Source organism: Stegostoma tigrinum, chromosome 8 (genome assembly GCF_030684315.1).
Source record: "Stegostoma tigrinum isolate sSteTig4 chromosome 8, sSteTig4.hap1, whole genome shotgun sequence".
In the NCBI taxonomy this organism is placed as follows: domain Eukaryota; kingdom Metazoa; phylum Chordata; class Chondrichthyes; order Orectolobiformes; family Stegostomatidae; genus Stegostoma; species Stegostoma tigrinum.
This window is the reverse complement of record NC_081361.1, coordinates 100177630-100198935: the sequence shown is the minus strand read 5'-3', so window position 1 is coordinate 100198935 and position 21306 is coordinate 100177630. Positions and strand designations below refer to the sequence as shown.

Below are 21306 nucleotides of genomic sequence, written 5' to 3'. Positions count from 1 at the left end.
GTCGGCACAACATCGAGGGCCGAAGGGCCTGTATTGTGCTGTAATGTTCTATGTTCTATCCATGTACCCATCCAGATGCCTTTTAAATGTTGTAATTGTACCAACCTCCACCACCTCCACCTCTGGCAGCTCATTCCATACACACACCAATTTTTGCATGAAACTGTTAGCCCACGGGTCCCTTTTAAATCTTTCCCCCCTCACCTTAAACCTATGCCCTCTAGTTTTGGACTCCCCTATCCCCAGGAAAAAGCCTTGGCTTTTCACCCTATCCCTGCCGCTCATGATTTTATAAACCTCTATAAGGTCACCCCTCAGCCTCCGAAGCTCCAGGAAGAATTACCCTTCCGGCCCCTTCAGCCTCTCTATATAACTCAAACCTTTCAACCGGACAATGTCCTTGTAAATATTTTCTGGATAAAGCAGGAATTCAGGGATTGTGGATTTGCAGCAGGCAATTAGAAAGGCTAATGGAATGTTCGCCTCTATCACAAGGATTTGAATACAGGAGTAGCTAACCCTTACTTCATTTGTGTAAAAATTTAGTCAGACTGCATCACGTCTACTGTGTGCAGGTTTGATCTGCTCGTGGCAGCCATTGAGGGAATGCAGCAAAGGTTCGCCAGAGTTCTTGGAATGGTGGGACTGTCCTGTGAAGAGGGATTGGAAAAAGCGGGACTAAAAACCGGTGTACAGAATGATTGGAGGCATAGATAGCGTGGACAGCCAGAGACTTTTTTTTCTAGGGTGGAGGTAGCTATTACGAGGGGACATAGTTTTAAAGCGAGTTGGGGTAGATATAGGGGAGACATCAGAGGTAGGTTCTTTACTTGGAGAGTGGTCGGGGCGTGGAATGCATTGCCAGAGAGGGTAGTGGAGTCGGCCTCATTAGGGGCATTTAAGCAGCTGTTAGATAGGCATATGGATGATAGTATAAGGTAGGGGTGGAGGTTAGATAGACCTTAGGTTTAGGTTAAAAGTTCGGCACAACATTGTGGGCTGAAGGGTCTGTACTCTGCTGTACAGTTCTATGTTCTATGTTCTATATTCTCGAGTTTGAGAGAGTGAGAGATGATCTCATTGGAACTTACAAAATAACTGAAAAAAGGATAGACAGGGTAGATGCAGGTGAGATGTTTCCCCTGGGTGGGGAATCCATAACCAGGGGAAAACATTTTAAAATAAGGGGAATACTATTTAGGTCTGAGATGAACATATTTCTTTGTTTGTTTTTTAAACACAGGGTTATTTTTGGAATTCCCCACACCAGATGGAAGCACAAGTTTAGTCTTTGAGTATGTTTAAATTAAAGATGGACAAATATTTAAATGTTAATAGCATAATGGGTAATGGGAATATTCTAGGAAAAAGGGCTTTTGATTCGGTGATTGGCCATGATTGAGCTTGCTCTCCCACACAAAACAATGGGCTGAATGGCCTGCTGCTGTTCCTATGCAGGAAGGTGCGGCAGTGGTTGAGGTTAATGACTGTCACTGTTGTATTGCACATTGGGACTTTAGATGAGAAGTAGATTTCAGTTAGATTCCTTACACCCAGATGCTCCTAGCCAGGCTGCTCACTGCACCGTGAGAGAACTGTTTGTCCCTTCACAACTCTTGGATATGATGATGCTGATGTTTGAAACATCAAATTTTCCCGGTTTTCTTGGTCTGGTGAGAATTTAATAAGGAACATCATAATCTGAAGCAGAATTCTGCCTGTATGGCAACGGGAGGGTAATTCTGCTTGTATTGTAACAGCAACGTGGTGGGACTGAATGAGAGGTCATTGAGACTGTCATTGAGGGTGAAAACTTAAGAACAGGAGAAATGTGGGTTATAGAGTTTTTTTTTTCTTATTCATTTGTGGGATGTGGGCGTCACTGGCTGGCCAGCATTTCTTGCCCATCCCTAGTTGACCTTGAGAAGGTGGTGGTGAGCTGCCTTCTTGAACTGCTGCATCTTCCTGCTGTGGGTTGACCCACAATCCTTCAGGGGAGGGAATTCCAGGATTTTAATCCAGCAACAGTGAAGGAACAGCAATATATTTCCAAGTCAGGATGGGGAGTGACTTGGAGGGGAACTCTGAGGGGTGATGTTCCTATGTATCTGCTGCCCTTGTCCTTCTAGATGGAAGTGGCCGTGGGTTTGGAAGGTGCTGTCTGAGGTGAATTTCTGCAGTGAATCTTGTGGATAGTACACACTGCTACTAATGGGCGTCAGTGGTGGAGGGAGTGCAAGCTTGTAGATGTAGTGCCAATCAAGCAGCTGCTTTGTCCTGGATGGTGTCAAGCCTCTTGAGTGTTGTTGGGGCTGCACCCATCCAGGCAAGTGGGGAGTATTCCATCACACTCCTGACTTGTGCCTCGTCGATGGTGGACAGGCTTTGGGGAATCAGGAGGGGAGTACTCACTGCCGTATTCCCAGCTTCTGGCCTGCTCTTGTAGTCAGTGTTTATGTGATGAGTCCAGATGTTTATAGTGGGGGATTCAGTCATTGTAACACCATTGAATGTCAAGGGACGGTGGTTAGATTGTCTCTTGTTGGTGATGGTCATAGCCTGGCATTTGTGTGGCACAAATGTTACTTGTCAGCCCAAGGCTGGATATTGTCCAGATGTTGTTGCTTGTGAGCATGGACTGCTTCAGTATCTGAGGAAACACAAATGGTGCTGAACATTGTGCAGTTATCGGCGAACATCCTCACTTCTGATGTTATGATGGAGGGATGGTCATTGATGAAGTAGCTGAAGATGGTTGGGTCGAGGACACTGCCCTGAGGAACTCCTGCAGAGATGTCCTGGAGCTGAGATGACTGACCTGTAACAACCACAATGGTCTTCCTATGTGTCAGGTATGACTCCACCCACCGGAGAGTTTGCCCCCTGATATCCACTGATTCCAGTTTTGCCAGGGCTCCTTGATATCAAGGGCTGCCACTCTCACCTCATCTCTGGAATTCAGCTCTTTTGTCCATGTTTGAGCCAAGGCTGTAATGAGGTCAGGAGCTGAGTGACCCTGGCGGAACCCAAACTGGGCGTCACTGAGCAGGTTATTGCTGAGCAGGTGCTGCTTGGTAGCTCTGTTACTGACACCTTCCATCACTTTACTGATGGTCGAGAGGAGACTGATGGGGCGGTAATTGGCTGGGTTGGATTTGTCCTGTTTTTGTGTACAGGACATACTTGAGCAATTTTCCACATTGTCGGGTAGATACCTGCGTTGTAGCTGTTCTGGAACAGCTTTGTTAGGGGAACGCATGTTCTGGAGCACAAGTCTTTAGTACTATTGCCGGAATGTTGTCAGGCCCTGTAGCCTTTGCAGTATCCAGTGTCTCCAACTGTTTCTTCATATCACGTGGAGTGAATCGAATTGGCTGAAGGCTGGTATCTGTGACGCTGGGGACCAGTGGAGGAGGCCGAGATGGATCATCCACTCGGCACTTCTGGCTGAAGATTGCGGCAACTGCTTCAGCCTTATCTTTTGCACTGATGTGCTGGGCTCTTCCACCATTGAGGGTGGGGATATTTGTGGACCCTCCTCCTCCAGTGAGTTGTTTAATTGTCCACCACCATTTACAACTGGATGTGGCAGGACTGCAGAGCTTAGATCTGATCTGTTGGTTGTGGATTACACAGAGGTTTACAGCATGAAAACAGGCCCTTTGGCCCAACTTGTCCTTGCCACCTAGTTTTCATAATTAAACCAGTCCCATTTGTCTGTGTTTGATTCATATCCTTCCATACCTATCCATCCATGTCCCTGCCCAAATGATACAATTGTACTAGCTTCCACCACTACCTCTGGCAGCCTGGTCCAGACTCTCTCCACCCTCTGTGTGAAAGAATTGTTCCTCTGGATCCATTTGTATCTCTCCCCTCTCACTTTAAACCTATCCCCTCTCGTTTTAGACTCCCCTACCATGGGAAAAAGCTGTTATCTACGCCTCGTGATTTTACAGACATCTACAAGGTCACCCCTCAGTCTTCTACGCTCCAGGGAAGAAGGATCCCATTGATCATGTGACTGTTCAATAAGACCAGAAGTCACATGACACCAGGTTACAGTGCAGGGGGTTTGTTTGAAATCAAAAGCTTTCGGAGCAGCATTTTGAAAGTTTGTGCTTTCATCTAAACCTGTCTGACTAACTTGGTGTTGTGTGATTTCTGACTGTGACCACCCCAGTCCAACAGTGGCACCTCCACATCTTCAATAAGATCATAACAGATCATCTGTCCCTTCTCCAGATTACCACCCATTACCCTTGTATTGTTGGGAGATCAGAGCTCCAAAATCCCAGCCTTGAACATAGCTGGGTCTCAGAAATGCTGACCAGACAGGTGCTGTTATGAAGAGTTTTTTGTTTGTTTGAGATGTGACCAGGTGCTGTATACACTCGATACCTTTTCTTGCAAAGACTGAGTTGGGTTTCATTTCAGATCCTGGAGATCCTGTGCCAGAAACAGCAAATCTCGCATGTCATAATCTTTTTATGGAATATGTTTCCTTCAACTTCAATATGCAAATAATCCACTGCACCATTTCAAATGTTCCTGTCAGGGCAAGGTTTCAGCAAATGTCATTGTTGGAAGGTTTGGTCTACAATTTCAACATTCTTGTTTAATGAAATGGGACGGCTCAGTGGTTAGCACCGCAGCCTCACTGCACCAGGGACCTGAGTTTAGTTCCATCCTCGAGCAACTGTCTGTGTGGAGTTTGTACATTATCCCCGTGTCTGTCTGGGTTTCCTCCAGGTGCTCCAGTTTCCTCCCACAGTCCAAAAATGTGCAGGCTAGGTGGATTGGCCGTGCTAAGTTGCCCAAAGTGTTAAGGGGCGTGTAGATTAGGTGGGGTATAGAGGGATGGGGATGGGTCTGGGTGGGATGCTCTGTGGGTAAGTGTGGACTTGTTGGGCCGAAGGTCCTGTTTCCACACTGTCGGGATTCTATCTACGATCAATGAAAACAGCTAATTACAGACTCCTTAACGGACAGCTGAATAAAATATTTATTCATTAAAGAGGTCATCATTGTTAGGTCATCAATAAATTCAACTGGAAATTCAGAAGAAGTCTCTTTACCAGAGAAGGGAGACAATATTGAACACACTCCTGCAGGAGGGAGTGTTTGAGGTGAATTATGTCAGTATGCCAGTGGAAGCTGGATCAGCACATGAGGGAGAAAGGGGTTCAAGGATCTGGTGATTAGGTGAGATGCGGAAAGCTTGGTGAAGGTCCTGTATGACACAGTTATATGTGGCATGTTTTTGTTCTGAAATATTCTGTGTAAGAGCAAGGCAAATGCTTCGGAAACCCAAGATTCATTTATTTTTCTTTCTCAGGGTGCCAAGCAGCAAGACTTTGCAAGAGTTACTGAAAAAATATGTTGACCCAGTGGAGGCTGACCCAGTTATTCGACAGAAGTGAGTACATTGCTTTGTTAAATTTTATTCTTGAAGATGAGAAATTGCAGCTTTTCCCGTTCCGATCCAGAATAGTTTGGTGCTGTGTTGTTACGTTTCAGGAGATTCTTGTTCAATTCTGTGTTGCTAGTGGGCTTAGGAGATGTATGAGATATTAATTCTGCCTTGTTTGTGTTCAAATATGTGCAAGTAGAGGGCATTCTTTACAGTTTCCCATCAGTGTGACATGTAGAACATGTAACTCAGGGTTGGAACTTTAAACTTCTTAATCTGGGTCAGGGACCATGGAAATACAGGAATAGGAGTAGGCCATTCAGCCCCTCAAACCATTTAATGAGACCATGGCTAATCTGTGGCCTAACTGCCTTTTTGCTTAACGAAAAAATCTATCTTGGATTTAAAATTAACAAAACACTGATGGGAAACTGTGAAGAATGCCCTCCACTTGCAAATATTTGAACATAAATAAGAAAAAATTAGTACCTCATACCGGTCCCAAAGCCGACCAGCAGCACACGGAATTGAACAAGAATCTCCAGAAATGTAACAACGCAGCACCGAACCATTTGGGATCAGAACAGGAAAAGCATCCACTGCAATTTGTGGGGAGGAGAGTTCCAAACCTCTCCCACCCTTCGTGTGTTGAAGTGCTCCCTGACATCTCTCTTGAACAATCTGGCCCTCATTCTCAGACTGTGCCCCTCGTTCTAGAACCCCCAACCAGTGTAAATAGATTGTCTTTATCCACTCTGTAATTTTTCTGTTAATAGCTTGAAGACTTTGATCAGATCATCTCTTAATCTTCTAGGGAAAATAGGCTTCATTTTTTTAAAATGCCAAAGAACTACAGATGAAGGAAATCAGAAATTAAAACAGAAATTGCAGTGAAAACTCAGGTCAGGCACTGTCCGTGGAGAGGAAGCAAAGTTAATGATTCAGGCCCAGTGATCTTTCTTCAAAACTCTGCTTTCTCTACACAGATGCAGCCAGACCTGTTGAGTTTTCCCAGCAATTTCTGTTTTTGTTCCCCGTTCATTATATATCTCCTAATAATATAGACCCTGAAGTCAAGGTATCATTTCTTATAAACTTGCATTTTCTCCCACCAAGGCCAATGTATCCTTCCTAAGATCTCCTGTAACTCAGGCACCATTTTAAGACCTTAAGATCATAAGACATAGGAATGGAAGTGAGGCCATTCGGCCCATCAAGTCCACTCCGCCATTTAAATCATGGCTGATGGGCATTTCAACTCCACTTCCCGGCACTCTCCCCGTAGCCCTTGATTCCTTGTGAGATCAAGAATTTGTCAATCTCTGCCTTGAAGGCATCCAACGTCCCGGCCTCCACTGCACTCCGTGGAAATGAATTCCACAAGCCCACCACTCTCTGGCCAGTCTTGAAGCCACTAACAGCGGCCAAAGGCTATGCATGTTAGGGCATGGAATCCATCAGGATCTAGCCTTGCTTCTTCAAATTCTGCTGGCTACACTTCCCACTATTCCTAATTTGGATCTTTGGTCCAGGGGTGCAATTATCGCTTAGTGATAAGCAGGGATTGAGAGTGCGTACAAGGATCTTGTGGCACAGCGATAGTGACCTAGTTCTAGGCCGTAATGTCTGGGTTCAAACCCTAAGTGCCTGGGACGTGTGCCATAATGTGTCCAAATGGGTTGATTAAAAATGATCTTTATGGGAAGGCACCTATTGGAGCAGAGGTGTGATTGAGTTAAGAGGTGTATGCCTGCAATGCTTCTCTCTGTAAATAAGTACCAAGCTGAATTAAGATTGACTCCACTAAACCACTTCCTGCACCATTTAGAGAATTGAACAAATCTGGAGCAGTACAGAGATCTGAGATTTCTATACTGAAGGAGGTCATGGAGCTAGGAAGGGGGTGAGAGACCATGTTTAGCTTTATCTTTTTGTCACGTACCTAGTTACAGTGAAAAGTTTTGTTTTGCGTGCAGTACAGGCAGATCATACCATAGAAAGTGCGTTAGGGTAATAGAACAGAGCAAGGAATACAATGTTACAGCTGCAGAGAAGGCGCACAGAGAGCGAGATCGACATTAAATTTCAAATTGGAGAGGTACATTCAGAAGTCTAATAACAGCGGGAACGAAGCTTTTATTGAATCTATTGGTTTGTGTGTTTAAGATTTTGTATCTTCTGTGCAACAGAGTGGATATGAAGGAAAAATAAGAATTGAAGTACGCTTTTGAAATTTATGGCTCTCAGAGTATATTGAAAATATACATATGTATATATTTAAAATTCAGCCATGTAAAATTATTAATGTTTTAATTTCATAACAAGCAATTGTTTTGAGCATTGACAGTTTTTCAGGATTTGAAAGTTAGAAAATAGAGGACAGCAGCTGCTCAATGCTAGTCACTGAGATTTGTTGACTCGAGCTGTGTCTGTGCAGAGAGAGAGAGAGAGAGACAGAGTTATGTCCTGTTTCACGTTGACCAGTCCAACTGTGATGTAACCTGAGATGTAACCTCTCTGATGAAGGGTCTAGGCCTGAAACGTCAGCTTTTGTGCTCTTGAGATGCTGCTTGGCCTGCTGTGTTCATCCAGCTCCACATTTTATTATCTGTGATGTAACCTGAGCTCTGTCTCTCTCCACACAGGCTGCTCTTTTAGCTCCTTGGTATTTCTGTGTGTTTTTTCCAGTAGTCAGTGCCTGATACTGTGTTCCTGCTCTCTGTTTTATTTTACAGGCTGAAGATTTATACAGTGGTTTCTCTCAGTGAATTAAGAATCTTCATGAAGGTCGAAAATCAGAAACACAACTCGATCAGGTAAATGGAGAACAGATCAATGACTGGCTGGATTTTACTGATATTCAGTCACGGAGTGAATCACAGAATGTTTATGTCTCGATGAAGGCCATTCAGTATGTCATTCCATACTAGCTCTCTACACAGGCAACTCAGCTGGCCCCACTCCTCTGCTTTTTCCTATCACCCTGCAATTGTTTCTTTTCAAATCAGTGGAACCTGTGTCTGAATGAACCTCCAGCACACTTCAGTGAGCCCACCCTCAGTGCAGTCGGTGTTCACTATGAGCAAGATTTGACTCATTAATCTTAGTCATTTATGACACTGAAGGAGGCCATTTGGCCCACTGAGTCTATGCCAGTCCCTTATTTGATTCGAAAGCCCTGCAATTTTATTTCCTTTAAGCACCCCATCCCTTGTTCTACTGAAACCATGAACCTGTCAACACTTGGGACCAGGAGCATAGCCAGGCTAATGCCTCGCTCTGTCCACACGCTGTGATGCTGCCTGTATCCAGATTGAGCTGGCCTCCTAGAAAAGTCATGTGCTGAAGCTGGGCTAAAACATTAGGGGGGGTTTATTTGAGGTGTTCAAAATCACAATCGAGTAAATCAGGAGAAAGTGTTTCCAGGGGCAGGAGGCTCAGTGGAGACTGATTGAAGGGAATTGGGAAAAGTCCCAGAGGGGAAGACTGGGTGTGTGTGGGGGGGTGGGGGAGGGGAGGGGTTGGGGGGGGGGGCGTTGTTTTACACAGACTTGTTGGGATCTGGAATGTGGCGGTGGGAGCAGATTCAATCATTACTTGCAAAAGGAAATCGGAGACGTAATGGGATAGGAAGTGTTCACAGTGCAATTAGGAAAAATGTTTGGAGGCTAGATAGGTCTTTCACTGAGCTAGCAAAGGCACAACAGAATGAAACACGTCAGTAAGATTATATAAAAGTGACATTGAGCTCACAGAGACCTTGAGAATAATGTGTGTAACTCAGTTGGGATGTTGAACTTGTGGGTCAGGGCCAAATGTGTAGATTTTACTGAGAGCAACTTACACATGAGCCAAAGAGTCAACCCAGAAGCTGTCTCTGGGGGTGTCGGTGGGAGGTGGCCTTTGCCATGACACTAACTGTTTCAATATGTGTTTTGGCTTTTGTGATGCCAGGAATTTGTTAGAAAGCTCATGAGGTAATGGCGGGAGATGGGCCAGAGGCCTCACCTCATTCACAATGTCGTGTTCCAGCAGAACAGACTTCCAAACACATTCTCACTCAATGACCTTCAGCATCTTAATCCACATGGGACATAGGAGTATGCACCAGGAGATGGTACTGTGCTGAGTGGCCGGGCTCTGAGCTCCAATCAGAGGGAGCGCCGCGCTGCCGGAGGGTCAGCGCTGAGGGAGCGCCGCGCTGCCGGAGGGTCAGCGCTGAGGGAGCGCCGCACTGCCGGAGGGTCAGCGCTGAGGGAGCGCCGCGCTGCCGGAGGGTCAGCGCTGAGGGAGCGCCGCGCTGCCGGAGGGTCAGTACCCATTTTCTTGTCAAAGTCTGTTTTGTGGTTTGCCGTATCTTGCAAAATTTGAGGTGATACGTTCCAGCATATCTACAGACTGGTTTTCCTCGAGCCACTTGTTACCCTTTTGTTTTGCCCATTACCTTAACAGTTGTTTTCTTTCTGTAAAGACCCAGAGCCTCCCTCAGTGCTAGCCATCGGCTATTTTGGGCTTGGAGACTGTGGGTCAAACTGCATCACCGGTTGGATTTATTCTTGCTGGTTGTAACTGCACCCTTGACACCAACAGAGGTCTCCACTGAGCCACAAAACAAAATGCCTTTGCCCAGCTTTGCTCTCTTAACGACCAAAAGCCTCTATTTTCCTTAATCGGTTTGTCAAAAGGGGTGAGCGAGTTAGCTATCTTAATTGACCATTTGAAGCAAGCACTTTTCACGTTCTGTTTGGGACTGAACTGGAAGTGGAGCTGAGTTTGCACACCTCCTTGTATTACCCTGGATGTTCCCAGAATTATTGTTCCAGACAGCAGATTCAATCCAAGGACTCGGATTTAAAACTGTCAGGAAAAGCTAGAGGAGAGGAGGGAAGGCGATGGCCACGTGGTATTATCGTTGGACTGTTAATGCAGAGACCCAGAGAATGTTCTGAGGGCCCAGATTTGAATCCCGTCATGGCAGATGGTGGAATTTGAATTCAATAATTATCTAAAATTAAGAGTCTAATGATGATCATGAAACCATTAGCAATTTTTGGAAAAACCCACCTGGTTCACTAACATCCGTTAGGGGAGGAAACTGCCATCCTTACCTGGTCTCGCCTACATGTGACTCCAGACTCTCAGCAATGTGGTTGACTCTTAACTGCCCTCTGGGCAATTAGGGATAGGCATTAAATGCTGCCTGGTCAGTGACACCCGCATCCCGTGAATGAATAAAGAATTTAAAAAATGTTGTTCCGGAATAGTAACAGAAAGTGAGGGTTGGAGGGCGGGTGTGCGAATATGAGTAGGACCACTGTTTCACTGAGATATCAACATAGTGTGGTGAATGGCCTCTTACCGTGTGATTCCCTGAAAATCTGGAAGGGAAAGAATTGGTGTGTTCGAAGTGTTTGTTTGATTCTTGGCGCTGCTATAATTTAGTTGACCAAAAGAGCTAAATGGTCTACATCTGCCCCTAAGTGGTGTCACTGAGAGGGGGGGACAGTCACATTTGTGGTAATGTCAATAGGCGGGGAACCCAGAGACCTTGGATAAAGTGCAGGGGACATGTGCTTAAATCCTACTGTTGAAGCTGAATTAATTTGAATAAATGTGCAATTGTGGTTCCATGACTGTAAAACCCATCTGGTTCATTCATGCCCTTCAGGGAGGGAAATCTGCCAACCTTACCTGGTCTGGTTTATACGTGACTCCAGACCCACAGCAATGTGGTGGTCTCTGAACTGGCCAAGCAAGCTGCTCTGTTAAAAGGCTGTTTGGAATGGGGGGTGGTGCTCTGTAGTGCAGGCCTTATTCCCTGATCAGTGGATCAGACATGCCCAGTTCCAGGCCCTCCTGTGCCAGAGGTGTGTCATAACTCCACGTCCCCCGAAAGAATAAAGGACTTAAAGTTGTTTTCTAGTGGCACACAGCAAGATGCCACGTGCAGTGATATGCTAATCAGCGCCTGGTTTTTTACTGTTGGCTCCTGAGATTAGGAATTGGTCCAGAGCTTTGGAAACCAAGAGAAATGGGTGATATAGATGTTTGAGGGAAGAGGGGAGATGGTGGTGAGGGGGAATATAAGCAGTTTCCATAAAGTGAGAAAGAACTTGCTGGGGGATAGCAACAGCTCGGTCAGCCCATGTGAAGGGAGGACTGCAGGCTGGGCCCGGCCCTGTTTACAGGGTCCTGTCTTCACTGCAGAGTGATCTAAACTCGACATGAGCTTGCTGTCTCTCCATAGACGCTGCCTGACTCGCTGTGATGGCCAGCACTTTTGTTTCCAGTCCTGTCAATTTCTCCCTGATTTCTGTGGACCTTTGTTCATTCACTGTCCCAGCCACCAGGGGCTACCAGTATGCTGTGAGCTGTGCCCACGTGCCTGTTCTCGACATGCTGCAGTGTTCCAGTGAATCACAGCTCAAACTGGAGGAAAAACATCTCATCTTGAGACTAGGCACTTTATAGCCTTCTGCACTTAATATCGATTTCAACACCTTTAATTGGTGAGCCATTTCTTCCCTTTTAGATTTTTATCATGTCCTCTGCTCCCAACATCCCAGTTACTGCCCTTTCAAGTCTGGCTGGAGACACACCATAGTTCTGCCATTCTCAGATTCCAATCACTTAATCTGAACAATCCACATCTTTTCTCCACCAGCACCCTACATGTACAACCCCTGTGGTGCCCTCCCCCCGCTCCCCAAAACTAATAGCATAAACGCTGTCCCCTTCTCACTTCACATCAGCTCTGAAGCCATATAGATGTGAAACGTTAGCTTGCTCTCTCTGTGGATGCTGCCTGACTCCCTGTGATCCCCAACATTTATTGTTTTCAGTACAGATTCCAGCAACTACAGTAAATTGCTTCTACGCTGTGAGCCAAGATTCTGCAGGAATTTCAAGGGCAGGACATTGGTTTGGTGTCACAATGCCCAGTGAGATTTCTCCATGACGTTTATTATCCTCAATGACCCTGAGATCATAGCTCTCACAGCAATTGGATTTATTATTTCAGCCTTGTCATCAAAGTAAGAGTTTTTTTTAATTGAAACTTGTGCCCAAATTGAGAGGCACAGAACTTTGAGAATAACTCATGGACTTTAGGAAATTTTTGACTGCATTTCTGAGATTACAGCAGGGACACTTAAGTAACGTTTAAATACTGGACTTCAGTGTTATCAAACATCAGAAACTTTAGACACTTTTAAGCAACTCTTGGATAGGCACATGGAGGATAGTAAAATGTAGAGTATGTAGGGTAGATTGATTTTAGTAGGATAATTGGTCAGCACAGCATCGTGGGCCGAAGGGCCTGTACTGTACTGTTCTATGTTCTATCGCTGCAGAGGAGTGTTTGTCATAAGCTTGATTGTAGGCATTGGTTTTAAGGATCATCTTAAAGTTTGGAGTAAGTTGGACTTTAGGGAGGAGATTCAGGAGTTTAGGGCCCAGGCGGAACAACCGCTAATGGCAGTCAAAATCAGGGATGCGCAAGACAGAAAGAATTGAGGGAGCAAGGAAATGTTGGTAACACTGGGGGACCTGGAGGAGATTCCAGAGATAGGGAGCGGTGAAATGTAAACATTCACCAAGGGCTTCTACCTGAACGGGACGAGACAGAGTAACCACAGGAAGGATGTTCCCGATGCTCCCGTGTCCATAACCAGGGGGATACAGTGTAAGGATACAGGTGGGCCATTTAGCACTGAAATGAGGAGAAATGGCTTCACCTAGAGGGTGGTGAGCCTGTGAAGTTCACTGCTACAGAAAGCAGATGAGGCCAAAGCACAAATGTTTCAATGAAGGAGATAGATTATTAGGGCATGGGGTGAAAGCGGAAACAGGACTGAGTTAGATATCGGCCATAGGCCCTGTTGAATGGTGGATCAGGCTTGAAGAGCTGAATGGCCTAATCTCTCATTTTCTGTATGAAATATATTAAAACCATAGTAAATCAGCACAGAAAGGTTAAAGCTGGAATGTGCATATGTACAAATGAATATCACAGAGTCGAGAAGAGCAGTTTCTGTTTAATAATTACAAACATATGCGTTAGGAGGAGTAGGCTATTCAACCCTCTGTGCCAGCCCCATCTCCGAAACGACCCTGGGCTGATTGGATTGTAGCCTCAACCCCATTTTTCCAGTTTGTGCCCTGCCAATTGGAAGTCTTCAGTGAGTCAGCCTTGAGTACATTGGGTGACCCACCATCGCTCTCCGGAAAAGAGAATTTCCCAGGCTTAGTCCACTGAGGCTTTTCTTCATCTCTCCTCCTTCCAGTCCTCCCTCCAGATAGCTGAGATCCTGGATTGTGGGTCTACCACAGGGGAAGTGATGACCTAGTGGCATTATCGCTGCACTGTTAATCCAGAGACCCACATAATGCTCTGGGGACTCCGGCTCGAATCTCACCATGGCAGATTGTGGAATTTGAATTCAATAAATATTTGGAAATAAGAGACTAATGGTGGCCATGAAACCATTATTGATTGGTAGAAAAACCCATCTGGTTCACTAATGTCCTTTAGGGAAGGAAACTGCCATCCTTACCTGGTCTGGCCTACGTGTGACTGCAGACCCACAGCAATGTGGTTGACTATGAGCTGCCCAATGGGTAATTACTGATGGGCAATAAATGCTGCCGAGCCAGCAATGCCCTCATCCTGTTAATTAATTTTTAAAAAAGAAACCTGCAACACATGGACTGCAGTGTTTCAGGAAGGCAGCTCATCACCCTCTTCTCAAAGGGCAACTAGGGTTGAGTAATCAATGCTGGCCCAACCGGCAATGCCCATGTCCAATGAACAAATGTTTAAAACACCTTGTGCTCTCCTGAGTGTGGCACGGAAACCAGGGCCAAAAAGTAAAGGGAATATTCTGGAGAATCTCTTCTTAAATCTTGTTAAGGATTCTACGTTTAATCCAGCAAGACCTGCCTGCCCCCTCACTGAGACGCTCTGTCCCCCTTGGATTCCTTATTGAGACAGGATTGACGAAATCTGCAGGCGGCACATTCCAAAGGCTGTATTTCATTTGTTAACGTTTGAATGATTTGTGAGTGCTGGTCTGCCTGATCCTTGGTTCCTGTTACCATATCCATTTCACAGACTTTGAGTATATATTTGGTTTCCTTCCGTCGTTTTTCTTTTAACAGAAGAAATGTCAGTCTGTGCATTTTTGTTTCATGAGTAAAGCGTGTCTTCAGCTGAGCATGGTCAGTGTTGGTGACCTCATGCGTATTATAGTGTTAGTCATCACTTTCCGAGGGTGGTATTTATCTCGATCACAGCTTCCAGTTATCAGCGCAGTACTATTTGGAGCAGTTGTTTGGATGAGCAGCAGAATTCAAAAACCAATCAGTGGAAACTGTACAAGAGACACCTTGTAAAACTCCCAAATTGGGATAAGCTGACTGTCCTTTCCATTCCTTTTGGAGTATGGTTTGTCAGCTTCCACGACTAGACTTTATCTTGCACAGAAGTTGCTTCAAAAGCTCAACAGGTCTGGCACCATCTGTGAAGAAAAATCAAGAGTTAGTAGAGTAAATAAGACATAGGAGCAGAAATTAGCCCATTCGGCCCTTCGAGTCTGCTCCGCCATTCAATCATGGCTAATAAGTTCTTCACCCCCATTCTCCTGCTTTCTCCCCACAACCCTTGATCCCTTTGATAATTAAGAACCTATCTAATTCTGTATTAAATGTACTCCATGACCTGGCCTCCACAGTGAATTCCATAGATTCACCACTCTCTGGCTGAAGTTCGAAAAGGTCTTCCTTTTACTCTAATGTTTCAGATCCGGAGAGTTCTGAGGAAGGGTCACCAGACCCGAAACATTAACTCTGATTTTCTCTTTGCAGGTGCTGCCAGATCTGCTGAGCTTTTCCAGCAACTTCTGTTTTTGTTCCTGATTTACAGCATCCGCAGTTCTTTGGGTTTTCAGACTTTATCATGTGTTTGTTTATACTGAGAAAAAAAAGACCAGGGAACATTTCCTGCCTCATTTCCAACTTACCAATTGTCTGGTGTTCTGTATCATCGTTGAAGGAAATTTTTTTGTGCATTTGGGTAACCCCCAAATCTCAATATTGAGTGTATTTTAATTTGGAAGTTAAATATTAGGGGAGGATATGACCTAGACTGTTTTTCTAGAAACCGGGATAATGTTTTCGGGACCCAGGTTCAAATCCCGCCACTGTAGATAGTGGAATTTGAATTTAATAAAATTTTGGAATTCAGCAACCAATGATGACCATGAAACCATTGTCAATTGTTAGGATAGTCGATCACTAATGCCCCTTTAAGGGAAGGAAACGCGCATCTGGTCCATGTGACTCCAAACTCTCAACAATGTGGTTGACTCTTAACTGTCCTCTGGACTCTCTCCCTAAGGGTATTGTGGGCCTGCCTACAGCACATGGCTTGCAGTGGTTCAAGAAGGCAGCTCACCCCCACCTCAAGGGGACAACTAGGAATGGACACAACAGCATGAATTTTGTTTTACATTCAGAAAATTGGAGCAAAATTTTGGGAAGAAGTACAAATTTTTTTAAGGTAGGCCTGTCCTGTCAGATGTGCTATCTGTAAAAGTCGCTGTTACTGAGGAGATCATAGCATAATGGCTGTGTTATTGCACAAGTAGTCATAAGACCATAAGACACATGAGTAGAAATAGGCCCATCAAGTCTCCTCCACCATTCAATGAGATCATCACTGATCTGATAATCCTCAGCTCCACTTTCCTGCCTTTAAAGGTGTGGACCAGTATTCCAGGAATCGTGACTTTAAATCCCACCAGGTCACTTCAAGAATTTCATTCGGTTTTTCTTAAACATGTGGAACAAAAATAGCTGGCATTTGTATACGTGACCATAAAGCTGTTTATTTATAAAATAATCCCATCCTGTGAATAAATAATACAAAAAGCTGTTGTAAATAATGCCTTAATCTGCAAAATGGGATTCTCTTTCAGAAATTGCAATATACTTTTGCAGTTTTTAAGTAATTGTAAACTTTATTTTTCAGGTATTACGAGCTGTATTCAGCTCAAAGTCTCACAGAAAACCTGAGCCACAAAACGATTATTGAATACCCTGTATTACACATAGTTTTGAAAATGAACTCTCCAGATTATAAGTTACTCAGTGATGGTAAGTTGTCTCAATTTAAAAACTCCCCACAAACATGATATTGCATTATGGCAGAGCGAGCTGTGCAACCTAAAACAAGTGCTTCAGTTTTAAACAGAGTGCTAGAGGGGACAGTTCTAAAGAAGTCAGACATTGGACTCAAAGCATTAACTATTATTCTGTCTCTCCACATGCTGCCAAACTTGCTGAGTTTCTGCAGCTGTAAATATTTTTATTTCAGGGAGTGAGAGACCTGGAGTTTTTAATGCAGATTTCCATGGGGGAGGATGGGGGAAGTGGGAGTGTGAGGGCCTTTCATAAAGCCTCATGGGCCCCAGCTCAAGGATTGAGTCCAATCCTTGACCCTGCTCTATGCGAAGGATTTCAGGGTCTTGGAGAGGGTGTGGAAGAGATTTACTGGAATGGCAGCAGGAATGAGGGACCTGAGTGAATGTAGAGAGACTGAAGAAACTGGGATTGTTCTCCCTGGAGCAGAGAAGCTCAGAGAGATTTAATCAAGATACTTAAAATCTTGAAATAATTTGGAAGAGTGAAAAAGATGTTCCGAGCAGCAGGAGGGTCAGTAATCAGAGGGAGGTAAATTGAAGGTGATTGATAAAACAATGAGAGGAGAGCTGATTATTTGTGGAGAATCAGCATGATCGGGAATGTGCTGTCTGAAAGAGCAGTTTCAATAATAACCTTTCAAAGGGGAATTGGAAATTGGAAAAAAAATGTTGCAGGACTGTGGCAAAAGTAGGTTAAGATCGATGAGGTGGCTTTTCAAATAGTTTCTTTTCTGCTTTTATCGCTGTAAGCTCATATGAAATTTCAGGGTGTGGAGGCGCCAGTGTTGGACTGGGATGGACAGGGTCAGAAATCTCATGACACCAGGTTATAGTCCAACAGGTTTATTTGAAATCACAAGTTTTTGGAGCGCATGCGCTTTCGTGATTTCACATAACCTGTTGGACTATAACCTGATGTGAGACTTCTGACTCTATGAAATGTGTTTATAATTTAGTACAGTGATAATGGGAACTGCAGATGCTGGAGAATCCAAGATAATAAAATGTGAGGCTGGATGAACACAGCAGGCCCAGCAGCATCTCAGGAGCACAAAAGCTGACGTTTCGGGCCTAGACCCTTCATCAGAGAGAGGGATGGGGTGAACCCTCACCCCATCCCCCTCTCTGATGAAGGGTCTAGGCCCAAAACGTCAGCTTTTGTGCTCCTGAGATGCTGCTGGGCCCGCTGTGTTCATCCAGCCTCACATTTTATTATACTTTAGTACAGTCTGGTCTATGTTTATTTTGTTCAATTCATTCGGCTGTGTGTGTGGGCATTGCCTGCTGGACCAGAGTTTATTGCCATCCCTAGTCGCTGTTTCTCCAGATTTTCTCAAACTGACATACTCCCAAGTGTCCAGGAGTACACTAGTAGGCACACTCACCATTTCACATGTCAAAAGTTTGCCCAAAGTAAAACAAAAAATTGGAACATTATCTGGGTGATCTGCTTCTCTGGTGGCTGTTTAAAGACTGTAGAAGCCTCCACTCCTGCCACACACATGTCTACGTTCACCAGAAGACATGGGCAGTATGCCTGGGATATATCTGGGGGAGATGGTGGCACAGTGGGAATGTCACTGGGCTAGTAATTGATAGACTGATCTGAATGGCTTGAGTCACAGACTCCAGTCCCTCAGTGGGAACTGGGAACATTTAACTTTAAATCATAAAAGCTGAGATAGGAGCTCCTCTCCATGACTATATCAAAGAAACACAGAAAATAAGTGCAGGAGTAGGCCATTCGACCCTTGAACTTGCACGACCATTCAGTATGATCATGGCTGATCATGCAATCTCAGTATGCCATTCCTGCCCTCTTCCCCATACCCCCAATCCCTTGAGCCACAAGAACCACATCCAGCGCCCTCTAGAATATTTCTAATTAACTGGCCCTGACAGCTTCCTGTGGGAGAGAATTCCACTGGTTCACAACTCTGAGTGAAGAAATTCCTCCTCCTCTGAGTCCTGGACAGCTTACCCCTTATTCTTAGACTGTGACCCTAATTCTAGACTTGCCCAATATCCCCTCCTTTTAAAGAGTAGAGTTACATTAGCTATCCTCCAGTCCATTGGAACTCTTCCAGAGTCTACAGAATATTGGAAAATAATCACCAATGCATCCTCTCTTTCCAGGGTCACTTCCTCAAGTACTCCGGGATGCAGAGCATCAGGCCTGGGGACTTACCAGGTTTTAATCCCATCAATTTCCCCAGTATCATTTCCTAACTAATAAGGATTTCCTTCAGTTCCTCCTTCCTGCTGGACCCTCTGTCCCGAGTATTTCCTGAAGATTATTTGCGTTTTCCACAGTGAAGACAGATCTAAATTATTGTTCAACTGGTCTGCCATCTGTTTGTTGTCTATTATGAATTCACCTGATTCTAACTGCAAGGGACCTACATTTGGCTTTACCAGTCTTTTTCCTTTCATATATCTATAGAAGCTTTTGCAGTAAGTTTTTATTTTATCCACACGCTTACTTTCCTATTTTATTTTCCCTTTCTGAATTATACCTTTTATCCTCCCCTGCTGAATTTAAAATTTCTCAGTTCTTCCAGTGCTGTTTTCTCTGGCCAATGTATATGCCTTGTCTTTGGCTTTAACACTGTCCCTGATTTCCCTTGTTAGCCATGGTTGAGCCACCTTCCCTGTTTTCCTCTTATGCCAGACAGGGATGTATAATTGTTGAAGTTCGTCCATATGTTCTTTAAATGTCTGTTGCCTATCCACCGTAAAGACCTCAAGCATCCTTGACCAGCTTAGCCCAGCCAATGCACGCTTCATACCATTGACATTAACTTTCTTTCAGCTCAGGACCCGAGTTTCAGATTTACTTGTGTCACTCTCTATCTTGATGAAGAATTCTACCATATTATGGTCACTCTTCCCCAAAGGATCTTACATCACAATGCTGCTAATTAATCTTCTCCCATTGCTCAATACCCAGTCTAGGATGGCATACACTCTAGTTGGTTCCTTGACATAGTGGTTGAGGAAACCATTCCTCATATATTCCAGGAAATCCTCCTTCTGGTTAGTCCATTCAATAGGTAGATTGAAACCACCTATAATAACTGCTGTACCCTTACTGCGTGCATCTCTAACCTTCTATTTGATACAGCACCCAACATCACAATTACTGTTTAGTGGTCTGTACACAACTCCCACTGTTGTCTTTTTCCCTTTGGCATTCTGCAGCTCCACCCATACCAATTCTATAAGTCCAGGCTGATATCCTCCTTTTAATATTGTGTTAAGCCTCTCCTTAACTAGTTTATTCAATCCCACCTCCCTTTCCTTTGTCTTTCCTGAAAACTGAATAACCCTGGATATTGAGATGCCATCCTTGGTTATCCTGGAGCCGGGGCTCTCTGATCCCAATTACCTCATATCCATATCAATTTCTGCAAAACCTCCTCTGGTTAACTGATGTACTTTAGGGAAGGAAATCTGCTGTCCTTATCTGGACTGGCCAACATGTGATTCCTGACCCACAGCAACATAGTTTTCAACTTCTACCTGCCCTCTGACATGGCCTGGAGAGCCACTCAGTTTAAGGGCAATTAGGGATGGTCAACATTCACCAGCCTTACCTGTGGTACCACATCCCTCAGAAGGGAATTTATCTGAACCTTCAATAATGTGTCACTCCCTCAGTATCTCCTGCATTTATGTAGTGCCTTTGACCTAATAAAGTGCTGCAAGGTGCTTCACGGGAACAAGTTATCGAACAATGCGATTCCTAACAAGCTACACGTACAGAGATTGTGTTTGATTCTAAATATTAGCTGTTATCTGCCTTGTTCAGCGTCAGCTGTCTGTTTGTGTATTATCTGTTACTTTGCAGTTTTTCTCATTATTTAATGTGCATTTTTCGAATCCCCATATCCCATACAAAAGAAAACTCAAATGAAGATGCTCAGACCAGTACAGACTCCTCCTCAGAGAGTTCACTGGAGGAAGGAGAGATCAAAGACAGTTCCGAAACCCGTCTCACCGTGTATCCACATTGCCAATAGCAAAGACCTCCCTGTTTAATTAAGACTGTTGGGGTGGGATCAGTCTCTGTATTCGTTGGATGTTACGCATTGATGCCAGGGTTGTATTTTAATTAATTTCTTACATTAAATTTGTTAACCAAGAATCTTGTATTTTTTTTTACCTTAGCACCCTTGAAGTGTATATTTTTGCACTGATATCAGGCTTACATTAGATTTTACTGTCACGTGTCCTCGGGTAGAAAAGTACAGGAGTACAATGAAAAGTGTAATGTCACTGCACAAGGGCCATCTTGGGCACAAGTACTGAGGTACAGAATCTTAAGAACAGTTAAAAGTTACACATGGAGATCTTGTTCGTTTTTAAGTGGAAAATAAAGAAATGAAGCTGAAAGTTCAAACATTAGTGTTTTTTAATTACTTCCTTTAGCTGCAGAATCTTGGGAAGGCGAGAATCCAAAAAACAAAGAAAATTACAGCGCAGGAACTGGCCCTTCGGCCCTCCAAGCCTACGCTGATCCAGATCCTCTGTCTAAACCTGTTGCCTATTTTCCAAGGGTCTATATCCATTTGCTCCCTGCCCATCCGTGTACCTGTCCATATATACCTTAAAAGACGCTAACGTGTCTGTGTCTACCGCCTCCGCTGGCAACGCGTTCCAGGCACCCACCACCCTCTGTGTAAAGAACTT

The 21306-nt window shown here is 44.4% G+C and overlaps 1 protein-coding gene across 1 annotated transcript in view; it reads left to right on the top strand.

Annotated features, from left to right (window-relative positions):
• znhit6 (zinc finger HIT-type containing 6) overlaps window positions 1–20761 on the top strand; it is a 53941-nt gene extending 33180 nt beyond the window's left edge. The window contains exons 7-10 of the mRNA XM_048539422.2: window positions 5339–5419; window positions 8149–8229; window positions 16443–16567; window positions 20518–20761. Coding sequence (XP_048395379.2) covers window positions 5339–5419; window positions 8149–8229; window positions 16443–16567; window positions 20518–20636 — 406 coding nt within the window. The 3' untranslated portion in view covers window positions 20637–20761. The remainder of the gene's footprint in view (window positions 1–5338; window positions 5420–8148; window positions 8230–16442; window positions 16568–20517) is intronic.
• Window positions 20762–21306: the final 545 nt, after the last annotated feature.